This window comes from Oncorhynchus kisutch, linkage group LG2, assembly GCF_002021735.2.
Source record: "Oncorhynchus kisutch isolate 150728-3 linkage group LG2, Okis_V2, whole genome shotgun sequence".
Lineage (NCBI taxonomy): Eukaryota > Metazoa > Chordata > Actinopteri > Salmoniformes > Salmonidae > Oncorhynchus > Oncorhynchus kisutch.
This window is the reverse complement of record NC_034175.2, coordinates 6,700,430-6,724,531: the sequence shown is the minus strand read 5'-3', so window position 1 is coordinate 6,724,531 and position 24,102 is coordinate 6,700,430. Positions and strand designations below refer to the sequence as shown.

At 47.2% G+C, this 24,102-nt stretch overlaps 1 protein-coding gene across 11 annotated transcripts in view; it reads right to left on the bottom strand.

Annotated features, from left to right (window-relative positions):
- The window catches only part of LOC109883386 (POU domain, class 2, transcription factor 2), an 87,550-nt gene that overhangs the window by 36,678 nt on the left and 26,770 nt on the right, over positions 1 to 24,102 (bottom strand). For 4 of the 11 annotated variants that reach the window (XM_031786317.1, XM_031786337.1, XM_031786343.1 and 1 more), the window contains exon 1: positions 652 to 794. The exons of the other annotated variants lie outside the window; for them this stretch is intronic. In XM_031786317.1, coding sequence (XP_031642177.1) covers positions 652 to 679 — 28 coding nt within the window. In that variant the 5' untranslated portion in view covers positions 680 to 794. Of the gene's footprint in view, positions 1 to 651; positions 795 to 24,102 lie in introns of those variants that run through there. 11 annotated transcript variants of the gene reach the window in all.

Genomic DNA, 24,102 nt, shown 5'->3' with positions numbered 1-24,102 from the left:
CACGTCGATGTGAGAAGTGACAAGGTGCTTCATCGCATGAATCATTCCCATCAAATGGATACGCACGCACATACCGTAAATGGTTCTCTGTGATGTTATCTATACCTGATTATTCATGACATGCAGTAATACTATTGACGTTTGTTGATAGGTTTTTCTGTTATTGATTAATCATTTCCTGTGAATGTATTTTTGAGAAACAATTTCTCTATCATCTCTTAATTTGACATTAAAACGTGACAATCTATATGTAGGCTAAAGACCACTTCTAATGCTGTTATGTAGGACACATAAATAAAGTGTATCTTTAGGTTCTCTGTTTAAACAGATAGCAAATACTTGTACAGAAAACACACACACACACCCACACACCCACACACTGCATCCCTGTCCACCCTGGAGAGACGCGTCTGACCTTTCTCTCTGCCTGCGACAGACATCCACACCTCCATCCTCTCCTCCCCTCTCCTCTCCTCTCCTCCCTCTATCCATCTCCCTCTCTTTGATGTGCTCTAATTAGCCATGCTCGCAGTGGTGCTAATCAATTGGTTCAGCCCAGATACACACACACACACACACACACACAAACACACACACGGCAAGCTTAATTGGGCCGTGCTAATGAAGGCAGGGAGAGGCACAGACACTCACCTTCTACCCACATATTGCAGAAGTCCATGGTTGCTAGAGCTGCTGTCTTGGTCACATCTGTCTGAGTGTCTGAGTCCCCTTCTTTCTCTAACTGTCTCTGTCTCTCTCTCTCTGTCTCTGTCTCTCTCTCTCTCTCACCCAATGGAGGAGTGATAAAAATCATTCTCCCTCTTGTTGCCCACGCCCCCACACATGCCCCACCCCTCCCCACATCCTTACAGAGAGAGAGAGAGAGAAAGAGAAAGAGAAGAGGAAGTAAACAAAAGAAGAGTAGGAAGTGGGGTCAGAAAGAGAAAGGGGGACACGCGAGGTTAAAGAGTGGGAGAGGGTGAGATCTAAGAAATAGAGGAGGAGAAAGAAGAGGGGGAAGACTATCAGTGGAAAGTGACAGGGTGTCTGGAAACTGTCACTCACAGCTCAGAGAAAACAACCCTTTGGCTGACACTACTGCAGTCACGCTGCAGATAAATGATATTCTACCTAGATTCTTTAGCATTGTATTGAGATAATTAAGTGAAAATGTTTTGAGTTGATATCGCTCACCCAGAAAATGCATTTACTTGTTTCAAGCTGATTTTGCTTACCCAGGAAATGTCTTTTTTGTTTCAAGCCTTTTTGTAGGTTAAAGAAGGAGAAATGGTCTGCCACACTAAGATCATTTACCTTGGTAAGATGTCTTATTAAGATCAAATATCTTGAAAAAAGATGATGTATCTTACCCCACTTGTATCAAGCCTTTTTAGGTTCAAATCAGCTAAATGATCTGCCTGTTTACCCCTAGTCAACACACTGTATGAGATATCTAGCTGAGATGAAAATGTTTTCCAGCACACTACTTGTATTAACCTTTATTTAACCAGTCAGTTAGGAACAAGTTCTTATTTACAATGACGGCCTGCTCCGGCCAAACCCAGACGACGCTGTGCCAATGCCAATTGTGCACCGCCCTATGGGACTCCCAATGACAGCCGGTTGTGATACAGCCTGGAATCAAACCTTAGACCGCTGCGCCACTCGGGAGAACAAACTACCAGGCCAGGTAGAGACTTAATCCATCATATGCCATACAATAAGACAGGGCTCATACATGCTTATAACAAGTGATATATCATTATACCTGCTGTCGACTTTCAGTCAAGTGTTACCAAACATTTAATCCACATGCGCAACAGTTTTCATTATATTGGCACTTTTGTTGGTACTACCTACTCAGACTGTGTTTACTGTCACATGAGGCGGGAGATGTGAGCCATCACAACATCCCCATAAACCACTACCCCTCTCACCCCCACTCCTCCAACGGAGGAAAATTTAGTAAGTGCAGCACTATCGCTGACCAACCAGCTTGATTTCACTACCACAGTGGAAATATGGGTTTCTCTGAAGTAGCATAAGTCAGTCACATGGTGGCAGTATTGGCAATCAACTCCACTTACAGATGCAGACAGCATCCATCCAAGGCCAAGGAGAGGGAACTGTGCCCCCCCCCCCATTTCTCTGTCTGTCTGTCTGTCTGTCTGTCTGTCTGTCTGTCTGTCTGTCTGTCTGTCTGTCTGTCTGTCTGTCTGTCTGTCTGTCTGTCTGTCTGTCTGTCTGTCTGTCTGTCTCTGTCTCTCTCTCTGTCTCTCTCTCTGTCTCTCTCTCTCTCTCTCTCTCTCTCTCTCTCTCTCTCTCTCTCTCTCTCTCTCTCTCTCTCTCTCTCTCAATTCAAAAACTATCGAAGGAGAGCTCTAAAGTTTGTGTGTGTGTGTTAGAAGATGGTGACCCCAGCAGTCATGGTTGTCCAGAGACAGTGACAGACTGCGTGTGGGGAGGGGGTGTGTCTATGGGTCAGAGGTCGTCTGGGCAGCCTGGATTTGGCCGTGGCCCTACTACCACCATCCCCCCTCTCCCGTTTGTGTGTGTGTGTGTGTCATGTCCAGGGACAAGGGGGTCCTTCCTGCCTTTGAGGAGGTCTAAGCCTTGGTTACCATGACAACCAGACCCAGCGACACTCCATTCTGGGTAATCTGAGGGTGCTGGGGTAAGATGCCCTTATTTGGGCAACATAATATCACAGACATTACATAATGATTAGGAACCAATACAATGACATACAACATCAAATAAAGAAATTGTTTCATGGAATTTAAGAAACACACTGCTGTACTTGATTAATAATAACTCAGTTATTCACTATATATATATATATATTAATACGGTATAAAAACACATACACAGAAAAAGGGAAAAAAATCACACACACACACACACACACACACACACACACACACACACACACACACACACACACACACACACACACACACACACACACACACACACACACACACACACAATCTGATAGTGGGACCCCAGGGAGGGGGATGGGGAGGCTGGGGCCTTCTGAGTAACATCAATCACCCTGCTGTCACTGAGAGAGAGAGGGAGGTGAGGTGGAGGAGGGAGGGAGGGGGAGAGAGGTAAAGAGATAGAGAGAGAGGGAAGGAGGGAAGGAGAGGTAAAGAGATAGAGAGAGAGGGAAGGAGGGAAGGAGGGGGAGAGAGGTAAAGAGATGGAGAGAGAGGGAAGGAGGGAAGGAGGGGGAGAGAGGTAAAGAGATGGAGAGAGAGGGAAGGAGGGGGAGAGGTAAAGAGATAGAGAGAGAGGGAAGGAGGGAAGGAGGGGGAGAGAGGTAAAGAGATCGAGAGAGGGAAGGAGAGGTGTCTAGAATGGGTCAGTACAGGGACCATTCGACATCTCTCTGGAGCTCCCATCTATTGTACAGCCACCACAGGGGAGCCCAGAGCAGATACACACATCCTCATCTTTACACTGGTGTTGGAACAACAAGGTGTGTTTGTCTCACCACTGTGTGTGTGTGTGTGCGTGTGCGTGTGCGCGTACGTGTGTGTGCGTGTGTGTGTGTGTGTGTGTGTGGAGCTCCAGGATTATAAACTGTACTGGTAGGAGGGTGGGAGGTTTAGGTGGTGTATGGAAACGAGCAGGGGGTGAGAACTAGATAACACCTGTCTCTACCATGTGACCAGTAATAACACACAGTCCAGCTAATTGAGACAGACAGAACTCTGTCAGAGCTGTAAGGGCAGACTGAGAGAGAAAGTGTTGTCATTACTTGGCTACAGGATGAGGAGATATCATGGTCAGTTGGATAGTAAATCATCTGTATTGTTTATCACCTACAAATTTAAATGATGGTGCAGTATCTTTCTCTGTGTCATCCTTTCCATCCTCCTCCTCGTTCACCTTCACCAGACCCACCTCTATCTCTCTCCTCCTCGTTCACCTTCACCAGACCCACCTCTATCTCTCTCCTCCTCTTTCACCTTCACCAGGCCCTCCTCTATCTCTCTCCTCCTCTTTCACCTTCACCAGGCCCTCCTCTATCTCTCTCCTCCTCTTTCACCTTCACCAGGCCCTCCTCTATCTCTCTCCTCCTCTTTCACCTTCACCAGGCCCTCCTCTATCTCTCTCCTCCTCTTTCACCTTCACCAGGCCCTCCTCTATCTCTCGCCTCCTCTTTCACCTTCACCAGGCCCTCCTCTATCTCTCTCCTCCTCTTTCACCTTCACCAGGCCCTCCTCTATCTCTCTCCTCCTCTTTCACCTTCACCAGGCCCTCCTCTATCTCTCGCCTCCTCTTTCACCTTCACCAGGCCCTCCTCCAACTCTCTCCTCCTCTTTCACCTTCACCAGGCCCTCCTCTATCTCTCTCCTCCTCTTTCACCTTCACCAGGCCCTCCTCTATCTCTCGCCTCCTCTTTCACCTTCACCAGGCCCTCCTCTATCTCTCTCCTCCTCTTTCACCTTCACCAGGCCCTCCTCTATCTCTCTCCTCCTCTTTCACCACCAGGCCCTCCTCTATCTCTCGCCTCCTCTCTGTCCCCTCATCACAACACTTTTTTTCCGACCAGCTTTACTCTCTAAATTCAAACTTTCTATTTAACACATATGCATCCACATGTACACAACATACATTAACAACCTCTCTCTCTCCCTCTCTCTCTGCTGGTCAGCAGCAGCTCTGACATCACTGGACACTGCTCTGCACCTTGATTGGACACACGTTGCCAGGCAACAGCAGCAAAAGGTCTCGGTGTGTGTGTGCGCGTGTGTTTACTTCTGTTTATACATGCGTGTGTGAGCGGTGTGTGAGCGGTGTGTGAGCGGTGTGTGAGAGATTTTATGGTCATGTCCTTGTCTACATGTGGAGGAAAATGTATGAATAAAGAAATGTAACTGTAAATCTGATATCAAGTCATATGCTCATTCTGTCTGCCTGTCGGTTCTCTCAGAGAGACAAGTATATATCCATCTTTGTGTTAATGAAAGAGAGAGAGGATGCCGTTGTGTGTGTGTATATACTGTATGTATGCTTGTGTTTTTGTCTGTATAAGTAAATGTGTGTGTTTGCATCAGTGTATGAAATGTGTGTTTGGTTAGTGTACGTGTGTGTGTGTGTGTGTGTGTGTGTGTGTGTGTGTGTGTGTGTGTGTGTGTGTGTGTGTGTGTGTGTGTGTATGTGTGTGTGTGTGTTGTTCTAAGCCCCTGGGAGCTGGTGGTTATTGTATCTGACACAGCGGCTCTTTCTCGCGCCTCATATTTCTGGGCCGATCGATTCGTCTGACTCCCGACAAGACAATAATCGCACCTCCCTCTCTCACTCCATCACTACCATTATTACTGACCTCCCCAGGGAACGCAGGAGGGAGAGAGGGATGAGGGAGAGAGGGATGAGGGAGAGAAAGAAAGAGAAAGACAAATGCAGGAAGGAGGGAGACCGGATTGAGAGAGCGAGAGAGAGCGAGAGAGAGAGAGAGAGAGAGAGAGAGAGAGTGAGAGAGAGAGAGAGAGAGAGAGAGAGAGAGAGAGAGAAAAGGGCAACCAGTGAAGAACAAACACCATTGTAAATACAACCCATATTTATGTTTATTTATTTTCCCTTTTGTACTCTAACTACATTTGAAATGTATTTTTTCTATCTGAACTTTTGTGAGTGTAATGTTTCCTGTAATTTTTTAAAATTGTTTTTAGAAGGTGGTGGGAGGAAGGAAGGAAGGAGGATGGTAGAGAGATGTAACAACATATAGATTGAGTGGTGAGTTCTAGGAGAAAATAGGGCTGAAAGAGAAGAGAACAGAAAGAAGGGAAGAGAGCAGGTATCCCGGTGAACGAGTGCAGCGAGACAGAGAGGAGGAGATGGAGAGAGGGGACAATGAAGGTAGAGAAATAAACGAGAGATGAAGGATTTACACTAGAATCTTTCAATAAATAAGAGAATGAGACAGAGGAGGAAATAACGAGGGAAATGTGGAGGGGGAGAGAGAGGGGGTGAGAGAGGGGGCGAGAGAGGGGGTGAGAGAGGGGGTGAGAGAGGGGGAGAGAGAGAGGGTGAGAGAGGGGGTGAGAGAGGGGGCGAGAGAGGGGGTGAGAGAGGGGGTGAGAGAGGGGGAGAGAGAGGGGCGTGGGGTGCCGGATTGAGGTGAAACACACACACACATATACACAGTAGCGTTGTGGGGGTCAGCATAGAGAAATGTTATGAAATTGGCGGCAGCACAATGTCTGATTGGCGGCTGACTCCTGTGCTGCCATTCAATGGAGAAGAACAGAGAGAGAATGTGCACTGCTGAAAACACACACACACACACAAACACACACACACTTACACCTCGACCCTCTCTCACACACAAGCATCCACACAACGGAGGTTACAGAACCAGAATGCATTCTCCCTGTCTTTTGTCTGTCTGCCTAAGTGCTCCTCTCTGTCTACACATGGTGTGTAGTGTGTGTGTGTGTGTGTGTGTGTGTGTGTGTGTATGTGTGTGTGTGTCACAACTGTAGCTGTCTGCTTTGAATCTAGATTACAATTACTGCAATTGGCTCTCAATTCAATGGATTGCTGTTTGACCCTCTAACCTCCCCTCTCTCTCTCTCCCTCTCTCTCTGACTAGCACACTCTGTTTGTGCTCTCCCTCTCTCTCTGCCTAGCACACTCTGCTTTGTGCTCTCCCTCTCTCTCTCTCTCCCTCTCTCTCTGCCTAGCACACTCTCTTTGTACTCTCCCTCTCTCTCTCTGCCTAGCACACTCTGCTTTGTACTCTCCCTCTCTCTCTGCCTAGCACACTCTGCTTTGTGCTCTGCCTCTTTCTCTGCCTAGCACACTCTGCTTTGTGCTCTCCCTCTCTCTCTCTCTCTCTCCCTCTGCCTAGCACACTCTGCTTTGTGCTCTCTCTCTTTCTCTGCCTAGCACACTCTGCTTTGTGCTCTCCCTCTCTCTCTGCCTAGCACACTCTGCTTTGTACTCTCCCTCTCTCTCTGCCTAGCACACTCTGCTTTGTGCTCTCCCTCTCTCTCTCCCTCTCTCTCTGCGTAGCACACTCTGCTTTGTACTCTCTCTCTCTTTCTCTGCCTAGCACACTCTGCTTTGTGCTCTCTCTCCCTCTCTCTCTGCCTAGCACACTCTGCTTTGTGCTCTCCCTCTCTCTGCCTAGCACACTCTGCTTTGTGCTCTCTCTCTTTCTCTGCCTAGCACACTCTGCTTTGTACTCTCCCTCTCTCTCTGCCTAGCACACTCTGCTTTGTGCTCTCCCTCTCTCTCTCTCCCTCTCTCTCTGCGTAGCACACTCTGCTTTGTACTCTCCCTCTCTCTCTGCCTAGCACACTCTGCTTTGTAGTCTCCCTCTTTCTCTGCCTAGCACACTCTGCTTTGTACTCTCCCTCTCTCTCTGCCTAGCACACTCTGCTTTGTGCTCTCCCTCTCTCTCTGCCTAGCACACTCTGCTTTGTACTCTCCCTCTCTCTCTGCCTAGCACACTCTGCTTTGTACTCTCCCTCTCTCTCTGCCTAGCACACTCTGCTTTGTAGTCTCACTCTCTCTCTGCCTAACACACTCTGCTTTGTACTCTCCCTCTCTCTCTGCCTAGCACACTCTGCTTTGTGCTCTCCCCCTCTCTCTGCCTAGCACACTCTGCTTTGTGCTCTCCCTCTCTATCTGCCTAGCACACTCTGCTTTGTGCTCTCCCTCTCTCTCTGCCTAGCACACTCTGCTTTGTACTCTCCCTCTCTCTCTGCCTAGCACACTCTGCTTTGTAGTCTCCCTCTCTCTCTGCCTAGCACACTCTGCTTTGTACTCTCCCTCTCTCTCTGCCTAGCACACTCTGCTTTGTACTCTCCCTCTCTCTCTGCCTAGCACACTCTGCTTTGTAGTCTCACTCTCTCTCTGCCTAACACACTCTGCTTTGTGCTCTCCCTCTCTCTCTGCCTAGCACACTCTGCTTTGTAGTCTCCCTCTCTGTCTGCCTAGCACACTCTGCTTTGTACTCTCCCTCTTTCTCTGCCTAGCACACTCTGCTTTGTGCTCTCCCTCTTTCTCTGCCTAGCACACTCTGCTTTGTGCTCTCCCTCTCTCTCTCTCTCTCCCTCTCTCTCGGCCTAGCACACTCTGCTTTGTGCTCTCTCTCTTTCTCTGCCTAGCACACTCTGCTTTGTGCTCTCCCTCTCTCTCTGCCTAGCACACTCTGCTTTGTACTCTCCCTCTCTCTCTGCCTAGCACACTCTGCTTTGTGCTCTCCCTCTCTCTCTGCCTAGCACACTCTGCTTTGTACTCTCCCTCTCTCTCTGCCTAGCACACTCTGCTTTGTGCTCTCCCTCTCTCTCTGCCTAGCACACTCTGCTTTGTGCTCTCCCTCTCTCTCTGCCTAGCACACTCTGCTTTGTACTCTCCCTCTCTCTCTGCCTAGCACACTCTGCTTTGTGCTCTCCCTCTCTCTCTCTCCCTCTCTCTCTGCGTAGCACACTCTGCTTTGTACTCTCTCTCTCTTTCTCTGCCTAGCACACTCTGCTTTGTGCTCTCTCTCCCTCTCTCTCTGCCTAGCACACTCTGCTTTGTGCTCTCCCTCTCTCTGCCTAGCACACTCTGCTTTGTGCTCTCTCTCTTTCTCTGCCTAGCACACTCTGCTTTGTACTCTCCCTCTCTCTCTGCCTAGCACACTCTGCTTTGTGCTCTCCCTCTCTCTCTCTCCCTCTCTCTCTGCGTAGCACACTCTGCTTTGTACTCTCCCTCTCTCTCTGCCTAGCACACTCTGCTTTGTAGTCTCCCTCTTTCTCTGCCTAGCACACTCTGCTTTGTACTCTCCCTCTCTCTCTGCCTAGCACACTCTGCTTTGTGCTCTCCCTCTCTCTCTGCCTAGCACACTCTGCTTTGTAGTCTCACTCTCTCTCTGCCTAACACACTCTGCTTTGTACTCTCCCTCTCTCTCTGCCTAGCACACTCTGCTTTGTGCTCTCCCCCTCTCTCTGCCTAGCACACTCTGGTTTGTGCTCTCCCTCTCTATCTGCCTAGCACACTCTGCTTTGTGCTCTCCCTCTCTCTCTGCCTAGCACACTCTGCTTTGTACTCTCCCTCTCTCTCTGCCTAGCACACTCTGCTTTGTAGTCTCCCTCTCTCTCTGCCTAGCACACTCTGCTTTGTGCTCTCCCTCTCTCTCTGCCTAGCACACTCTGCTTTGTACTCTCCCTACTCTCTCTGCCTAGCACACTCTGCTTTGTAGTCTCCCTCTCTCTCTGCCTAGCACACTCTGTTTTGTACTCTCCCTCTCTCGCTGCCTAGCACACTCTGCTTTGTGCTCTCCCTCTCTCTCTGCCTAGCACACTCTGCTTTGTGCTCTCCCTCTCTCTTTGCCTAGCACACTCTGTTTGTGCTCTCCCTCTCTCTCTGCCTAGCACACTCTGCTTTGTGCTCTCTCTCTCTGCCTAGCACACTGTTTGTGCTCTCCCTCTCTCTCTCTGCCTAGCACACTCTGCTTTGTGCTCTCTCTCTCTCTGCCTAGCACACTCTGCTTTGTGCTCTCCCTCTCTCTCTCTCTCTGCCTAGCACACTCTGCTTTGTGCTCTCTCTCTCTGCCTAGCACACTCTGTTTGTACTCTCTCTCTCTCTGCCTAGCACACTCTGCTTTGTGCTCTCCCTCTCTCTCTGCCTAGCACACTCTGCTTTGTGATCTCCCTCTCTCTCTGCCTAGCACACTCTGTTTGTGCTCTCCCTCTCTCCCTCTGCCTAGCACACTCTGCTTTGTGCTCTCTCTCTTTCTCTCACCTTTTCTGTCTTCCTCTCTCTGTTCTGCTTTTCCTCATCAATATTCCTCTTCCCCCTCTTCCTCTATCAGTACATCCCCTGTTCCCCCTGTTCCTTTACCTTCCATCCCATCTTCCCTCACTACCTTTATCCTATCCTACCACTAGCATGTTCTTTGCTCACCATTCATCCATCCAATTCTCTGGATGTTTTACCTCTCTTTTCCCTTTCTCCCTCCATCCCTCCTTCTCTCCCTGTGATAATCAGAGGAATAATGTGTCTCATTGTATTCTTTATATATTCTGTTCTATTTATAATGGAGAGACATCAGCCTTCTACAGTCAGAGCACAGGGACATGGTGTGCATTGGGAGAGGAGAGAAAGAGCGATTGAACGAGGGAGGAGGGGAGTGGTGGTTGTGAGTTGAGGGGGGTAGGAAATTGGTCTGGCTAGCGGAACAGCTTTTCACCTCTCTCTCTCTCTCTCTCTCTCTCTCTTTCTCTCTATTCTGCTTTGTATTCTGCTGAGATGACAGGGGGAAAGCTTTATTGCTTGGAGTTGGTATCGATCGGGGCCCCTAGTAGGGGGGAAGGGGAAGGACGCACACTGCCGGCCTTTTCTCAACGACGCCTGCTTCAAATCCCACCTCAACCCACTCCTCCCTCACTCTCGCTCCCTGACTCTGAAAATCAAATTCAAGGCTCCTATTCTCCAAAGGGTAGGAGAGAAAGGTGTCTGCCTGCTTCCTCTGGCTGACCGAAGTCCTGAATGGAGCTTCAATCTGATAAGTCATCTTCGACAAACACAAACAACCAGAAGAAAGATGCATACATATTTCTTAAAAGACAGGAGAATATATGACCCACCCATAACCCTTTCTTCTCTCCTCCATGTTTCTATATAATGCTCCTTGCTTCCTCCTCTCCATGTTTCTATATAATGCTCCTTGCCTCCTCCTCTCCATGTTTCTACATAATGCTCCTTGTCTCCTCCTCTCCATGTTTCTACACAATGCTCCTTGCCTCCTCCTCTCCTCCATGTTTCTATATAATGCTCCTTGCCTCCTCCTCCTCTCCATGTTTCTACATAATGCTCCTTGCCTCCTCCTCTCCATGTTTCTACATAATGCTCCTTGCCTCCTCCTCTCCTCCATGTTTCTATATAATGCTCCTTGCCTCCTCCTCCTCTCCATGTTTCTACATAATGCTCCTTGCCTCCTCCTCTCCATGTTTCTACATAATGCTCCTTGCCTCCTCCTCTCCATGTTTCTATATAATGCTCCTTGCCTCCTCCTCTCCATGTTTCTATATAATGCTCCTTGCCTCCTCCTCCTCTCCATGTTTCTATATAATGCTCCTTGCCTCCTCCTCTCCATGTTTCTACATAATGCTCCTTGCCTTCTCCGCTCCATGTTTCTACATAATGCTCCTTGCCTCCTCCTCTCCTCCATGTTTCTATATAATGCTCCTTGCCTCCTCCTCCTCTCCATGTTTCTACATAATGCTCCTTGCCTCATCCTCTCCATGTTTCTATATAATGCTCCTTGCCTCCTCCTCTCCATGTTTCTACATAATGCTCCTTGCCTCCTCCTCTCCATGTTTCTATATAATGCTCCTTGCCTCCTCCTCTCCATGTTTCTATATAATGCTCCTTGCCTCCTTCTCTCCATGTTTCTATATAATGCTCCTTGCCTCCTCATCTCCATGTTTCTATATAATGCTCCTTGCCTCCTCCTCTCCATGTTTCTATATAATGCTCCTTGCCTCCTCCTCTCCATGTTTCTATATAATGCTCCTTGCCTCCTCCTCTCCATGTTTCTATATAATGCTCCTTGCCTCCTCCTCTCCATGTTTCTATATAATGCTCCTTGCCTCCTCCTCCTCTCCATGTTTCTATATAATGCTCCTTGCCTCCTCCTCTCCATGTTTCTACATAATGCTCCTTGCCTCCTCCTCTCCATGTTTCTACATAATGCTCCTTGCCTCCTCCTCTCCATGTTTCTATATAATGCTCCTTGCCTCCTCCTCTCCATGTTTCTATATAATGCTCCTTGCCTCCTCCTCCTCTCCATGTTTCTATATAATGCTCCTTGCCTCCTCCTCTCCATGTTTCTACATAATGCTCCTTGCCTTCTCCTCTCCATGTTTCTACATAATGCTCCTTGCCTCCTCCTGTCCTCCATGTTTCTATATAATGCTCCTTGCCTCCTCCTCCTCTCCATGTTTCTACATAATGCTCCTTGCCTCCTCCTCTCCATGTTTCTATATAATGCTCCTTGCCTCCTCCTCTCCATGTTTCTATATAATGCTCCTTGCCTCCTCCTCTCCATGTTTCTACATAATGCTCCTTGCCTCCTCCTCTCCATGTTTCTATATAATGCTCCTTGCCTCCTCCTCTCCATGTTTCTATATAATGCTCCTTGCCTCCTTCTCTCCATGTTTCTATATAATGCTCCTTGCCTCCTCCTCTCCATGTTTCTATATATGCTCCTTGCCTCCTCCTCTCCATGTTTCTATACAATGCTCCTTGCCTCCTCCTCTCCATGTTTCTATATAATGCTCCTTGCCTCCTCCTCTCCATGTTTCTATATAATGCTCCTTGCCTCCTCCTCTCCATGTTTCTATATAATGCTCCTTGCCTCCTCCTCTCCATGTTTCTATATAATGCTCCTTGCCTCCTCCTCCTCTCCATGTTTCTATATAATGCTCCTTGCCTCCTCCTCTCCATGTTTCTACATAATGCTCCTTGCCTCCTCCTCTCCATGTTTCTACATAATGCTCCGTGCCTCCTCCTCTCCTCCATGTTTCTATATAATGCTCCTTGCCTCCTCCTCCTCTCCATGTTTCTACATAATGCTCCTTGTCTCCTCCTCTCCATGTTTCTACATAATGCTCCTTGCCTCCTCCTCTCCATGTTTCTACATAATGCTCCTTGCCTCCTCCTCTCCTCCATGTTTCTATATAATGCTACTTGCCTCATCCTCCTCTCCATGTTTCTACATAATGCTCCTTGTCTCCTCCTCTCCATGTTTCTACATAATGCTCCTTGCCTCCTCCTCCTCTCCATGTTTCTAAATAATGCTCCTTGCCTCCTCCTCTCCATGTTTCTATATAATGCTCCTTGTCTCCTCCTCTCCATGTTTCTACATAATGCTCCTTGCCTCATCCTCTCCATGTTTCTATATAATGCTCCTTGCCTCCTCCTCTCCATGTTTCTACATAATGCTCCTTGCCTCCTCCTCTCCATGTTTCTATATAATGCTCCTTGCCTCCTCCTCTCCATGTTTCTATATAATGCTCCTTGCCTCCTTCTCTCCATGTTTCTATATAATGCTCCTTGCCTCCTCCTCTCCATGGTTCTATATAATGCTCCTTGCCTCCTCCTCTCCATGTTTCTATATAATGCTCCTTGCCTCCTCCTCTCCATGTTTCTATATAATGCTCCTTGCCTCCTCCTCTCCATGTTTCTATATAATGCTCCTTGCCTCCTCCTCTCCATGTTTCTATATAATGCTCCTTGCCTCCTCCTCCTCTCCATGTTTCTATATAATGCTCCTTGCCTCCTCCTCTCCATGTTTCTACATAATGCTCCTTGCCTCCTCCTCTCCATGTTTCTACATAATGCTCCTTGCCTCCTCCTCTCCATGTTTCTATATAATGCTCCTTGCCTCCTCCTCTCCATGTTTCTATATAATGCTCCTTGCCTCCTCCTCCTCTCCATGTTTCTATATAATGCTCCTTGCCTCCTCCTCTCCATGTTTCTACATAATGCTCCTTGCCTTCTCCTCTCCATGTTTCTACATAATGCTCCTTGCCTCCTCCTCTCCTCCATGTTTCTATATAATGCTCCTTGCCTCCTCCTCCTCTCCATGTTTCTACATAATGCTCCTTGCCTCCTCCTCTCCATGTTTCTATATAATGCTCCTCGCCTCCTCCTCTCCATGTTTCTATATAATGCTCCTTGCCTCCTCCTCTCCATGTTTCTACATAATGCTCCTTGCCTCCTCCTCTCCATGTTTCTATATAATGCTCCTTGCCTCCTCCTCTCCATGTTTCTATATAATGCTCCTTGCCTCCTTCTCTCCATGTTTCTATATAATGCTCCTTGCCTCCTCCTCTCCATGTTTCTATATAATGCTCCTTGCCTCCTCCTCTCCATGTTTCTATACAATGCTCCTTGCCTCCTCCTCTCCATGTTTCTATATAATGCTCCTTGCCTCCTCCTCTCCATGTTTCTATATAATGCTCCTTGCCTCCTCCTCTCCATGTTTCTATATAATGCTCCTTGCCTCCTCCTCTCCATGTTTCTATATAATGCTCCTTGCCTCCTCCTCCTCTCCATGTTTCTATATAATGCTCCTTGCCTCCTCCTCTCCATGTTTCTACATAATGCTCCTTGCCTCCTCCTCTCCATGTTTCTACATAATGCTCCGTGCCTCCTCCTCTCCTCCATGTTTCTATATAATGCTCCTTGCCTCCTCCTCCTCTCCATGTTTCTACATAATGCTCCTTGTCTCCTCCTCTCCATGTTTCTACATAATGCTCCTTGCCTCCTCCTCTCCATGTTTCTACATAATGCTCCTTGCCTCCTCCTCTCCTCCATGTTTCTATATAATGCTACTTGCCTCATCCTCCTCTCCATGTTTCTACATAATGCTCCTTGTCTCCTCCTCTCCATGTTTCTACATAATGCTCCTTGCCTCCTCCTCCTCTCCATGTTTCTAAATAATGCTCCTTGCCTCCTCCTCTCCATGTTTCTATATAATGCTCCTTGTCTCCTCCTGTCCATGTTTCTACATAATGCTCCTTGTCTCCTCCTCTCCATGTTTCTAAATAATGCTCCTTGTCTCCTCCTCTCCATGTTTCTACATAATGCTCCTTGCCTCCTCCTCCTCTCCATGTTTCTACATAATGCTCCTTGTCTCCTCCTCTCCATGTTTCTACATAATGCTCCTTGTCTCCTCCTCCTCTCCATGTTTCTATATAATGCTCCTTGCCTCCTCCTCTCCATGTTTCTATATAATGCTCCTTGCCTCCTCCTCTCCATGTTTCTACATAATGCTCCTTGCCTCCTCCTCTCCATGTTTCTATATAATGTTCCTTGCCTCCTCCTCTCCATGTTTCTACATAATGCTCCTTGTCTCCTCCTCTCCATGTTTCTACATAATGCTCCTTGCCTCCTCCTCTCCATGTTTCTATATAATGCTCCTTGCCTCCTCCTCTCCATGTTTCTATATAATGCTCCTTGCCTCCTCCTCTCCATGTTTCTATATAATGCTCCTTGCCTCCTCCTCTCCATGTTTCTATATAATGCTCCTTGCCTCCTCCTCTCCATGTTTCTATACAATGCTCCTTGCCTCCTCCTCCTCTCCATGTTTCTACATAATGCTCCTTGCCTCCTCCTCTCCTCCATGTTTCTATATAATGCTCCTTGCCTCCTCCTCCTCTCCATGTTTCTACATAATGCTCCTTGTCTCCTCCTCTCCATGTTTCTACATAATGCTCCTTGCCTCCTCCTCTCCATGTTTCTACATAATGCTCCTTGCCTCCTCCTCTCCTCCATGTTTCTATATAATGCTCCTTGCCTCCTCCTCTCCTCCATGTTTCTATATAATGCTCCTTGCCTCCTCCTCCTCTCCATGTTTCTACATAATGCTCCTTGCCTCCTCCTCCTCTCCATGTTTCTACATAATACTCCTTGCCTCCTCCTCTCCATGTTTCTATATAATGCTCCTTGCCTCCTCCTCTCCATGTTCTATATAATGCTCCTTGCCTCCTCCTCTCCATGTTTCTACATAATGCTCATTGCCTCCTCCTCTCCATGTTTCTATATAATGCTCCTTGTCTCCTCCTGTCCATGTTTCTACATAATGCTCCTTGTCTCCCTCCTCTCCATGTTTCTACATAATGCTCCTTGTCTCCTCCTCTCCATGTTTCTACATAATGTTCCTTGCCTCCTCCTCCTCTCCATGTTTCTACATAATGCTCCTTGTCTCCTCCTCTCCATGTTTCTACATAATGCTCCTTGTCTCCTCCTCCTCTCCATGTTTCTACATAATGCTCCTTGCCTCCTCCTCTCCATGTTTCTATATAATGCTCCTTGTCTCCTCCTCTCCATGTTTCTATATAATGCTCCTTGCCTTCTCCTCTCCATGTTTCTATATAATGCTCCTTGCCTCCTCCTCTCCATGTTTCTATATAATGCTCCTTGTCTCCTCCTCTCCATGTTTCTATATAATGCTCCTTGTCTCCTCCTCTCCATGTTTCTATATAATGCTCCTTGCCTTCTCCTCTCCATGTTTCTATATAATGCTCCTTGCCTCCTCCTCTCCATGTTTCTATATAATGCTCCTTGCCTCCTCCTCTCCATGTTTCTATATAATGCTCCTTGCCTCCTCCTCTCCATGTTTCTACATAATGCTCCTTGCCTCCTCCTCTCCATGTTTCTACATAATGCTCCTTGCCTCCTCCTTCTCTCCATGTTTCTATATATGCTCCTTGCCTCCTCCTCTCCATGTTTCTATATAATGCTCCTTGTCTCCTCCTCTCCATGTTTCTATATAATGCTCCTTGTCTCCTCCTCTCCATGTTTCTATATAATGCTCCTTGCCTCCTCCTCTCCATGTTTCTATATAATGCTCCTTGCCTCCTCCTCTCCATGTTTCTATATAATGCTCCTTGCCTCCTCCTCTCCATGTTTCTACATAATGCTCCTTGCCTCCTCCTCTCCATGTTTCTACATAATGCTCCTTGGCCTCCTCCTCCTCTCCATGTTTCTACATAATGCTCCTTGCCTCCTCCTCTCCATGTTTCTACATAATGCTCCTTGCCTCCTCCTCTCCATGTTTCTACATAATGCTCCTTGCCTCCTCCTCCTCTCCATGTTTCTACATAATGCTCCTTGCCTCCTCCTCTCCATGTTTCTACATAATGCTCCTTGCCTCCTCCTCCTCTCCATGTTTCTACATAATGCTCCTTGTCTCCTCCTCTCCATGTTTCTACATAATGCTCCTTGCCTCCTCCTCTCCATGTTTCTACATAATGCTCCTTGCCTCCTCCTCTCCATGTTTCTACATAATGCTCCTTGACTCCTCCTCTCCATGTTTCTACATAATGCTCCTTGCCTCCTCCTCCTCTCCATGTTTCTACATAATGCTCCTTGCCTCCTCCTCTCCATGTTTCTACATAATGCTCCTTGTCTCCTCCTCTCCATGTTTCTACATAATGCTCCTTGCCTCCTCCTCTCCATGTTTCTACATAATGCTCCTTGCCTCCTCCTCTCCTCCATGTTTCTATATAATGCTCCTTGCCTCCTCCTCCTCTCCATGTTTCTACATAATGCTCCTTGTCTCCTCCTCTCCATGTTTCTACATAATGCTCCTTGCCTCCCTCCTCCCTCTCCATGTTTCTACATAATGCTCCTTGCCTCCTCCTCTCCATGTTTCTATATAATGCTCCTTGCCTCCTCCTCTCCATGTTTCTATATAATGCTCCTTGCCTCCTCCTCTCCATGTTTCTATATAATGCTCATTGCCTCCTCCTCTCCATGTTTCTATATAATGCTCCTTGTCTCCTCCTGTCCATGTTTCTACATAATGCTCCTTGTCTCCTCCTCTCCATGTTTCGACATAATGCTCCTTGTCTCCTCCTCTCCATGTTTCTACATAATGCTCCTTGCCTCCTCCTCCTCTCCATGTTTCTACATAATGCTCCTTGTCTCCTCCTCTCCATGTTTCTACATAATGCTCCTTGTCTCCTCCTCCTCTCCATGTTTCTACATAATGCTCCTTGCCTCCTCCTCTCCATGTTTCTACATAATGCTCCTTGCCTCCTCCTCTCCATGTTTCTACATAATGCTCCTTGCCTCCTCCTCTCCATGTTTCTATATAATGCTCCTTGCCTCCTCCTCTCCATGTTTCTATATAATGCTCCTTGCCTCCTCCTCTCCATGTTTCTACATAATGCTCCTTGCCTCCTCCTCTCCATGTTTCTATATAATGCTCCTTGCCTCCTCCTCTCCATGTTTCTACATAATGCTCCTTGTCTCCTCCTCTCCATGTTTCTACATAATGCTCCTTGCCTCCTCCTCTCCATGTTTCTATATAATGCTCCTTGCCTCCTCATCTCCATGTTTCTATATAATGCTCCATGCCTCCTCCTCTCCATGTTTCTATATAATGCTCCTTGCCTCCTCCTCTCCATGTTTCTACATAATGCTCCTTGCCTCCTCCTCTCCATGTTTCTATATAATGCTCCTTGCCTCCTCCTCTCCATGTTTCTACATAATGCTCCTTGCCTCCTCCTCTCCATGTTTCTACATAATGCTCCTTGCCTCCTCCTCCTCTCCATGTTTCTATATAATGCTCCTTGCCTCCTCCTCTCCATGTTTCTATATAATGCTCCTTGTCTCCTCCTCTCCATGTTTCTATATAATGCTCCTTGTCTCCTCCTCTCCGTGTTTCTATATAATGCTCCTTGCCTTCTCCTCTCCATGTTTCTATATAATGCTCCTTGCCTCCTCCACTCCATGTTTCTATATAATGCTCCTTGCCTCCTCCTCTCCATGTTTCTATATAATGCTCCTTGCCTCCTCCTCTCCATGTTTCTACATAATGCTCCTTGCCTCCTCCTCTCCATGTTTCTACATAATGCTCCTTGCCTCCTCCTCTCCATGTTTCTATATAATGCTCCTTGCCTCCTCCTCTCCATGTTTCTACATAATGCTCCTTGCCTCCTCCTCTCCATGTTTCTACATAATGCTCCTTGCCTCCTCCTCCTCTCCATGTTTTCTATATAATGCTCCTTGCCTCCTCCTCTCCATGTTTCTATATAATGCTCCTTGTCTCCTCCTCTCCATGTTTCTATATAATGCTCCTTGCCTCCTCCTCTCCATGTTTCTATATAATGCTCCTTGCCTCCTCCTCTCCATGTTTCTACATAATGCTCCTTGCCTCCTCCTCTCCATGTTTCTACATAATGCTCCTTGTCTCCTCCTCTCCATGTTTCGACATAATGCTCCTTGTCTCCTCCTCTCCATGTTTCTACATAATGCTCCTTGCCTCCTCCTCCTCTCCATGTTTCTACATAATGCTCCTTGTCTCCTCCTCTCCATGTTTCTACATAATGCTCCTTGTCTCCTCCTCCTCTCCATGTTTCTACATAATGCTCCTTGCCTCCTCCTCTCCATGTTTCTACATAATGCTCCTTGCCTCCTCCTCTCCATGTTTCTACATAATGCTCCTTGCCTCCTCCTCTCCATGTTTCTATATAATGCTCCTTGCCTCCTCCTCTCCATGTTTCTATATAATGCTCCTTGCCTCCTCCTCTCCATGTTTCTACATAATGCTCCTTGCCTCCTCTTCCTCTCCATGTTTCTACATAATGCTCCTTGCCTCCTCCTCTCCATGTTTCTACATAATGCTCCTTGTCTCCTCCTCTCCATGTTTCTACATAATGCTCCTTGCCTCCTCCTCTCCATGTTTCTACATAATGCTCCTTGCCTCCTCCTCTCCTCCATGTTTCTATATAATGCTCCTTGCCTCCTCCTCCTCTCCATGTTTCTATATAATGCTCCTTGTCTCCTCCTCTCCATGTTTCTACATAATGCTCCTTGCCTCCTCCTCTCCATGTTTCTACATAATGCTCCTTGCCTCCTCCTCTCCTCCATGTTTCTATATAATGCTCCTTGCCTCCTCCTCCTCTCCATGTTTCTACATAATGCTCCTTGTCTCCTCCTCTCCATGTTTCTACATAATGCTCCTTGCCTCCTCCTCCTCTCCATGTTTCTACATAATGCTCCTTGCCTCCTCCTCTCCATGTTTCTATAGAATGCTCCTTGCCTCCTCCTCTCCATGTTTCTATATAATGCTCATTGCCTCCTCCTCTCCATGTTTCTATATAATGCTCATTGCCTCCTCCTCTCCATGTTTCTATATAATGCTCATTGCCTCCTCCTCTCCATGTTTCTACATAATGCTCCTTGTCTCCTCCTCTCCATGTTTCTACATAATGCTCCTTGTCTCCTCCTCTCCATGTTTCTACATAATGCTCCTTGCCTCCTCCTCCTCTCCATGTTCTACATAATGCTCCTTGCCTCCTCCTCTCCATGTTTCTACATAATGCTCCTTGCCTCCTCCCTCCTCTCCATGTTTCTACATAATGCTCCTTGCCTCCTCCTCTCCATGTTTCTACATAATGCTCCTTGCCTCCTCCTCTCCATGTTTCTACATAATGCTCCTTGCCTCCTCCTCCTCTCCATGTTTCTACATAATGCTCCTTGCCTCCTCCTCTCCATGTTTCTACATAATGCTCCTTGCATCCTCCTCCTCTCCATGTTTCTACATAATGCTCCTTGTCTCCTCCTCTCCATGTTCTACATAATGCTCCTTGCCTCCTCCTCTCCATGTTTCTACATAATGCTCCTTGCCTCCTCCTCTCCATGTTTCTACATAATGCTCCTTGACTCCTCCTCTCCATGTTTCTACATAATGCTCCTTGCCTCCTCTTCCTCTCCATGTTTCTACATAATGCTCCTTGCCTCCTCCTCTCCATGTTTCTACATAATGCTCCTTGTCTCCTCCTCTCCATGTTTCTACATAATGCTCCTTGCCTCCTCCTCTCCATGTTTCTACATAATGCTCCTTGCCTCCTCCTCTCCTCCATGTTTCTATATAATGCTCCTTGCCTCCTCCTCCTCTCCATGTTTCTACATAATGCTCCTTGTCTCCTCCTCTCCATGTTTCTACATAATGCTCCTTGCCTCCTCCTCTCCATGTTTCTACATAATGCTCCTTGCCTCCTCCTCTCCTCCATGTTTCTATATAATGCTCCTTGCCTCCTCCTCCTCTCCATGTTTCTACATAATGCTCCTTGTCTCCTCCTCTCCATGTTTCTACATAATGCTCCTTGCCTCCTCCTCCTCTCCATGTTTCTACATAATGCTCCTTGCCTCCTCCTCTCCATGTTTCTATATAATGCTCCTTGCCTCCTCCTCTCCATGTTTCTATATAATGCTCCTTGCCTCCTCCTCTCCATGTTTCTATATAATGCTCATTGCCTCCTCCTCTCCATGTTTCTATATAATGCTCCTTGTCTCCTCCTGTCCATGTTTTCTACATAATGCTCCTTGTCTCCTCCTCTCCATGTTTCTACATAATGCTCCTTGTCTCCTCCTCTCCATGTTTCTACATAATGCTCCTTGCCTCCTCCTCCTCTCCATGTTTCTACATAATGCTCCTTGTCTCCTCCTCCTCTCCATGTTTCTACATAATGCTCCTTGTCTCCTCCTCCTCTCCATGTTTCTACATAATGCTCCTTGCCTCCTCCTCTCCATGTTTCTACATAATGCTCCTTGCCTCCCTCCTCTCCATGTTTCTACATAATGCTCCTTGCCTCCTCCTCTCCATGTTTCTATATAATGCTCCTTGCCTCCTCCTCTCCATGTTTCTATATAATGCTCCTTGCCTCCTCCTCTCCATGTTTCTACATAATGCTCCTTGCCTCCTCCTCTCCATGTTTCTATATAATGCTCCTTGCCTCCTCCTCTCCATGTTTCTACATAATGCTCCTTGTCTCCTCCTCTCCATGTTTCTACATAATGCTCCTTGCCTCCTCCTCTCCATGTTTCTATATAATGCTCCTTGCCTCCTCCTCTCCATGTTTCTATATAATGCTCCTTGTCTCCTCCTCTCCATGTTTCTACATAATGCTCCTTGTCTCCTCCTCTCCATGTTTCTACATAATGCTCCTTGCCTCCTCCTCTCCATGTTTCTACATAATGCTCCTTGCCTCCTCCTCTCCATGTTTCTACATAATGCTCCTTGCCTCCTCCTCTCCATGTTTCTACATAATGCTCCTTGTCTCCTCCTCTCCATGTTTCTACATAATGCTCCTTGTCTCCTCCACTCCATGTTTCTACATAATGCTCCTTGCCTCCTCCTCTCCATGTTTCTACATAATGCTCCTTGCCTCCTCCTCCTCTCCATGTTTCTATATAATGCTCCTTGCCTCCTCCTCTCCATGTTTCTACATAATGCTCCTTGTCTCCTCCTCTCCATGTTTCTACATAATGCTCCTTGTCTCCTCCTCTCCATGTTTCTACATAATGCTCCTTGCCCCCTCCTCCTCTCCATGTTTCTATATAATGCTCCTTGCCTCCTCCTCTCCATGTTCTATATAATGCTCCTTGCCTCCTCCTCTCCATGTTTCTATATAATGCTCCTTGCCTCCTCCTCCTCTCCATGTTTCTATATAATGCTCCTTGCCCCCTCCTCCTCTCCATGTTTCTATATAATGCTCCTTGCCCCCTCCTCTCCATGTTTCCATTCACCTTCAATACATGTATTTTTCTCTGACCAGGTGAGTATTATTTATTTCGCAAGTGAAGAATGAGCAGGCCCTAACATAATTCACACACACACACACACACACACACACACACACACACACACACACACACACACACACACACACACACACACACACACACACACACACACACACACACACACACACAATGACCCTGGGTACAGTATGTTTCTCTAAAGCCCATAGAGATGCTTTATTCATTTTCATGCAGTAGCCCTTCTGCAATTCAACTCCAGAGTAGGATTATAAACCAACAGATTCCAAATGCCTATTTCCTTTCCTCTGTAAGGAATGAACCAACCAAGCAGTGAAACAGAGCAACAGCTCCCGTCTGTTTATCCATTAAGGACATGCGTGACGCTTCACATGTCACTGAGGAACGGAACAGATTGGCCTTTAGGCCCACCGGGTTCAAGTCCATGACCAGAGGGCTGGAGGGTCCACTATTCCCCAGGGGGGAGAGTCCCCTGCTGTCTCCCCCCCAGAGCGATGCTACTCACCCCTCCTGTCCTGCTGGCTCTCTAAGCCCTACATAGACTGACTGATCACACACACATATGTAGACCTGAGCCTCCAGACTTAATGGACCTGTTTCAAATGGTACAGTATAATCACTGTCAATCAACTTAGCTAGCTAACACTTTCTATTCACTATTCTCACAATAGAAGTCTTTTTAGTATTACAGCAGGAGTCTGTTTTCATCCAGTTCAAATTCATCATCACACCTGCTGCTTGGTTGTCATGACCAATACACACCATCACCTGAGAAATCTCTGAGTGGAAAATCTGAAAAGATATATATGCTATTTGAGTGAACAGTAAGCCTAGATTTCCTCCAGATTTTATATTAAGTCCTAGCCGTGTGGTGTGGTGGATGTATGCCTTTAGATTGGGTTCAGTGATAAGAGTATCCACACACACACACACACACTAATACAGCCCTGTTCTGGTGTCTGTCTAGACCTAATACAGCCCTGCACTGGTGTCTGTCTAGACCTAATACAGCCCTGCACTGGTGTCTGTCTAGACCTAATACAGCCCTGCACTGGTGTCTGTCTAGACCTAATACAGCCCTGCACTGGTGTCTGTCTAGACCTAATACAGCCCTGCACTGTTTAGTTTTTTTATTGTCTCTGGGTTTTTGTAGTCTAGGTGTTTATATGTCTATGGTTGCCTAGATTGGTTCTCAATCAGAGGCAGCTGTTTATCGCTGTCTCTGATTGGGGACCATATTTAGGTAGCCATTTTGTCTAGGATATTTGTGGGTTCTTATTCTATGTTTAGTTGCCTGTCTGCACTACTCATATTTGCTTCACGGTTCGTTTTGTTAGTTTTGTTCAGTGTTCTTTCTTTAATAAAATAAGTATGTACGCTTACCACACTGCGCCTTGGTCTCCTCCATATGACGACAATGACAGAAGAACCCACCAAATAAGGACCAAGCAGCGAGTGAATGAGGAGCGGACATCCTGGACCCAGGAGAAAGATGAGTGGAGGACATCCTTGACCTGGGAGGAGGTAATGGCAGGGGACAAGACCCTGCCATGGAAGCAGGTGGAGATAGCACTGTAGGAAAGGCGACGATACGAGGAATCAAGGCAACCACAGAAACCCCAAGAAAAATGTTTGGGGGGGCACATGGAGCAGTCGGCGGAGCCGAGGAGTAAACCAGAGCCAGTCTGGGAGAAGGAGGATTCGGAGGATTCGGAGGAGAGAGAAATGGGGGAGTTATTGAGTTGGTGGAGGACACAAGGATTTGGAATAAAATAATGTGTTGTCAGTTTGGTGCCACCTGAGTCAGCTCTCCGTACTCGTCCTGAAACGTGTGTTAAAGTTCCGGAACAATTGATGCCGGCTATACACACCAGGTCTCCAGTGTACCTTCAAGACCCAGTGTGTCCTGTGCCAACTCCTCGCACTCTCTCAAGTGCACTTTTCCAGTCATGTGTGTCCTGTTCCTGCTCCTGGCACTCGCCCTGAGGTGCGGGTCTCCAGCCCGGTACCACCAGT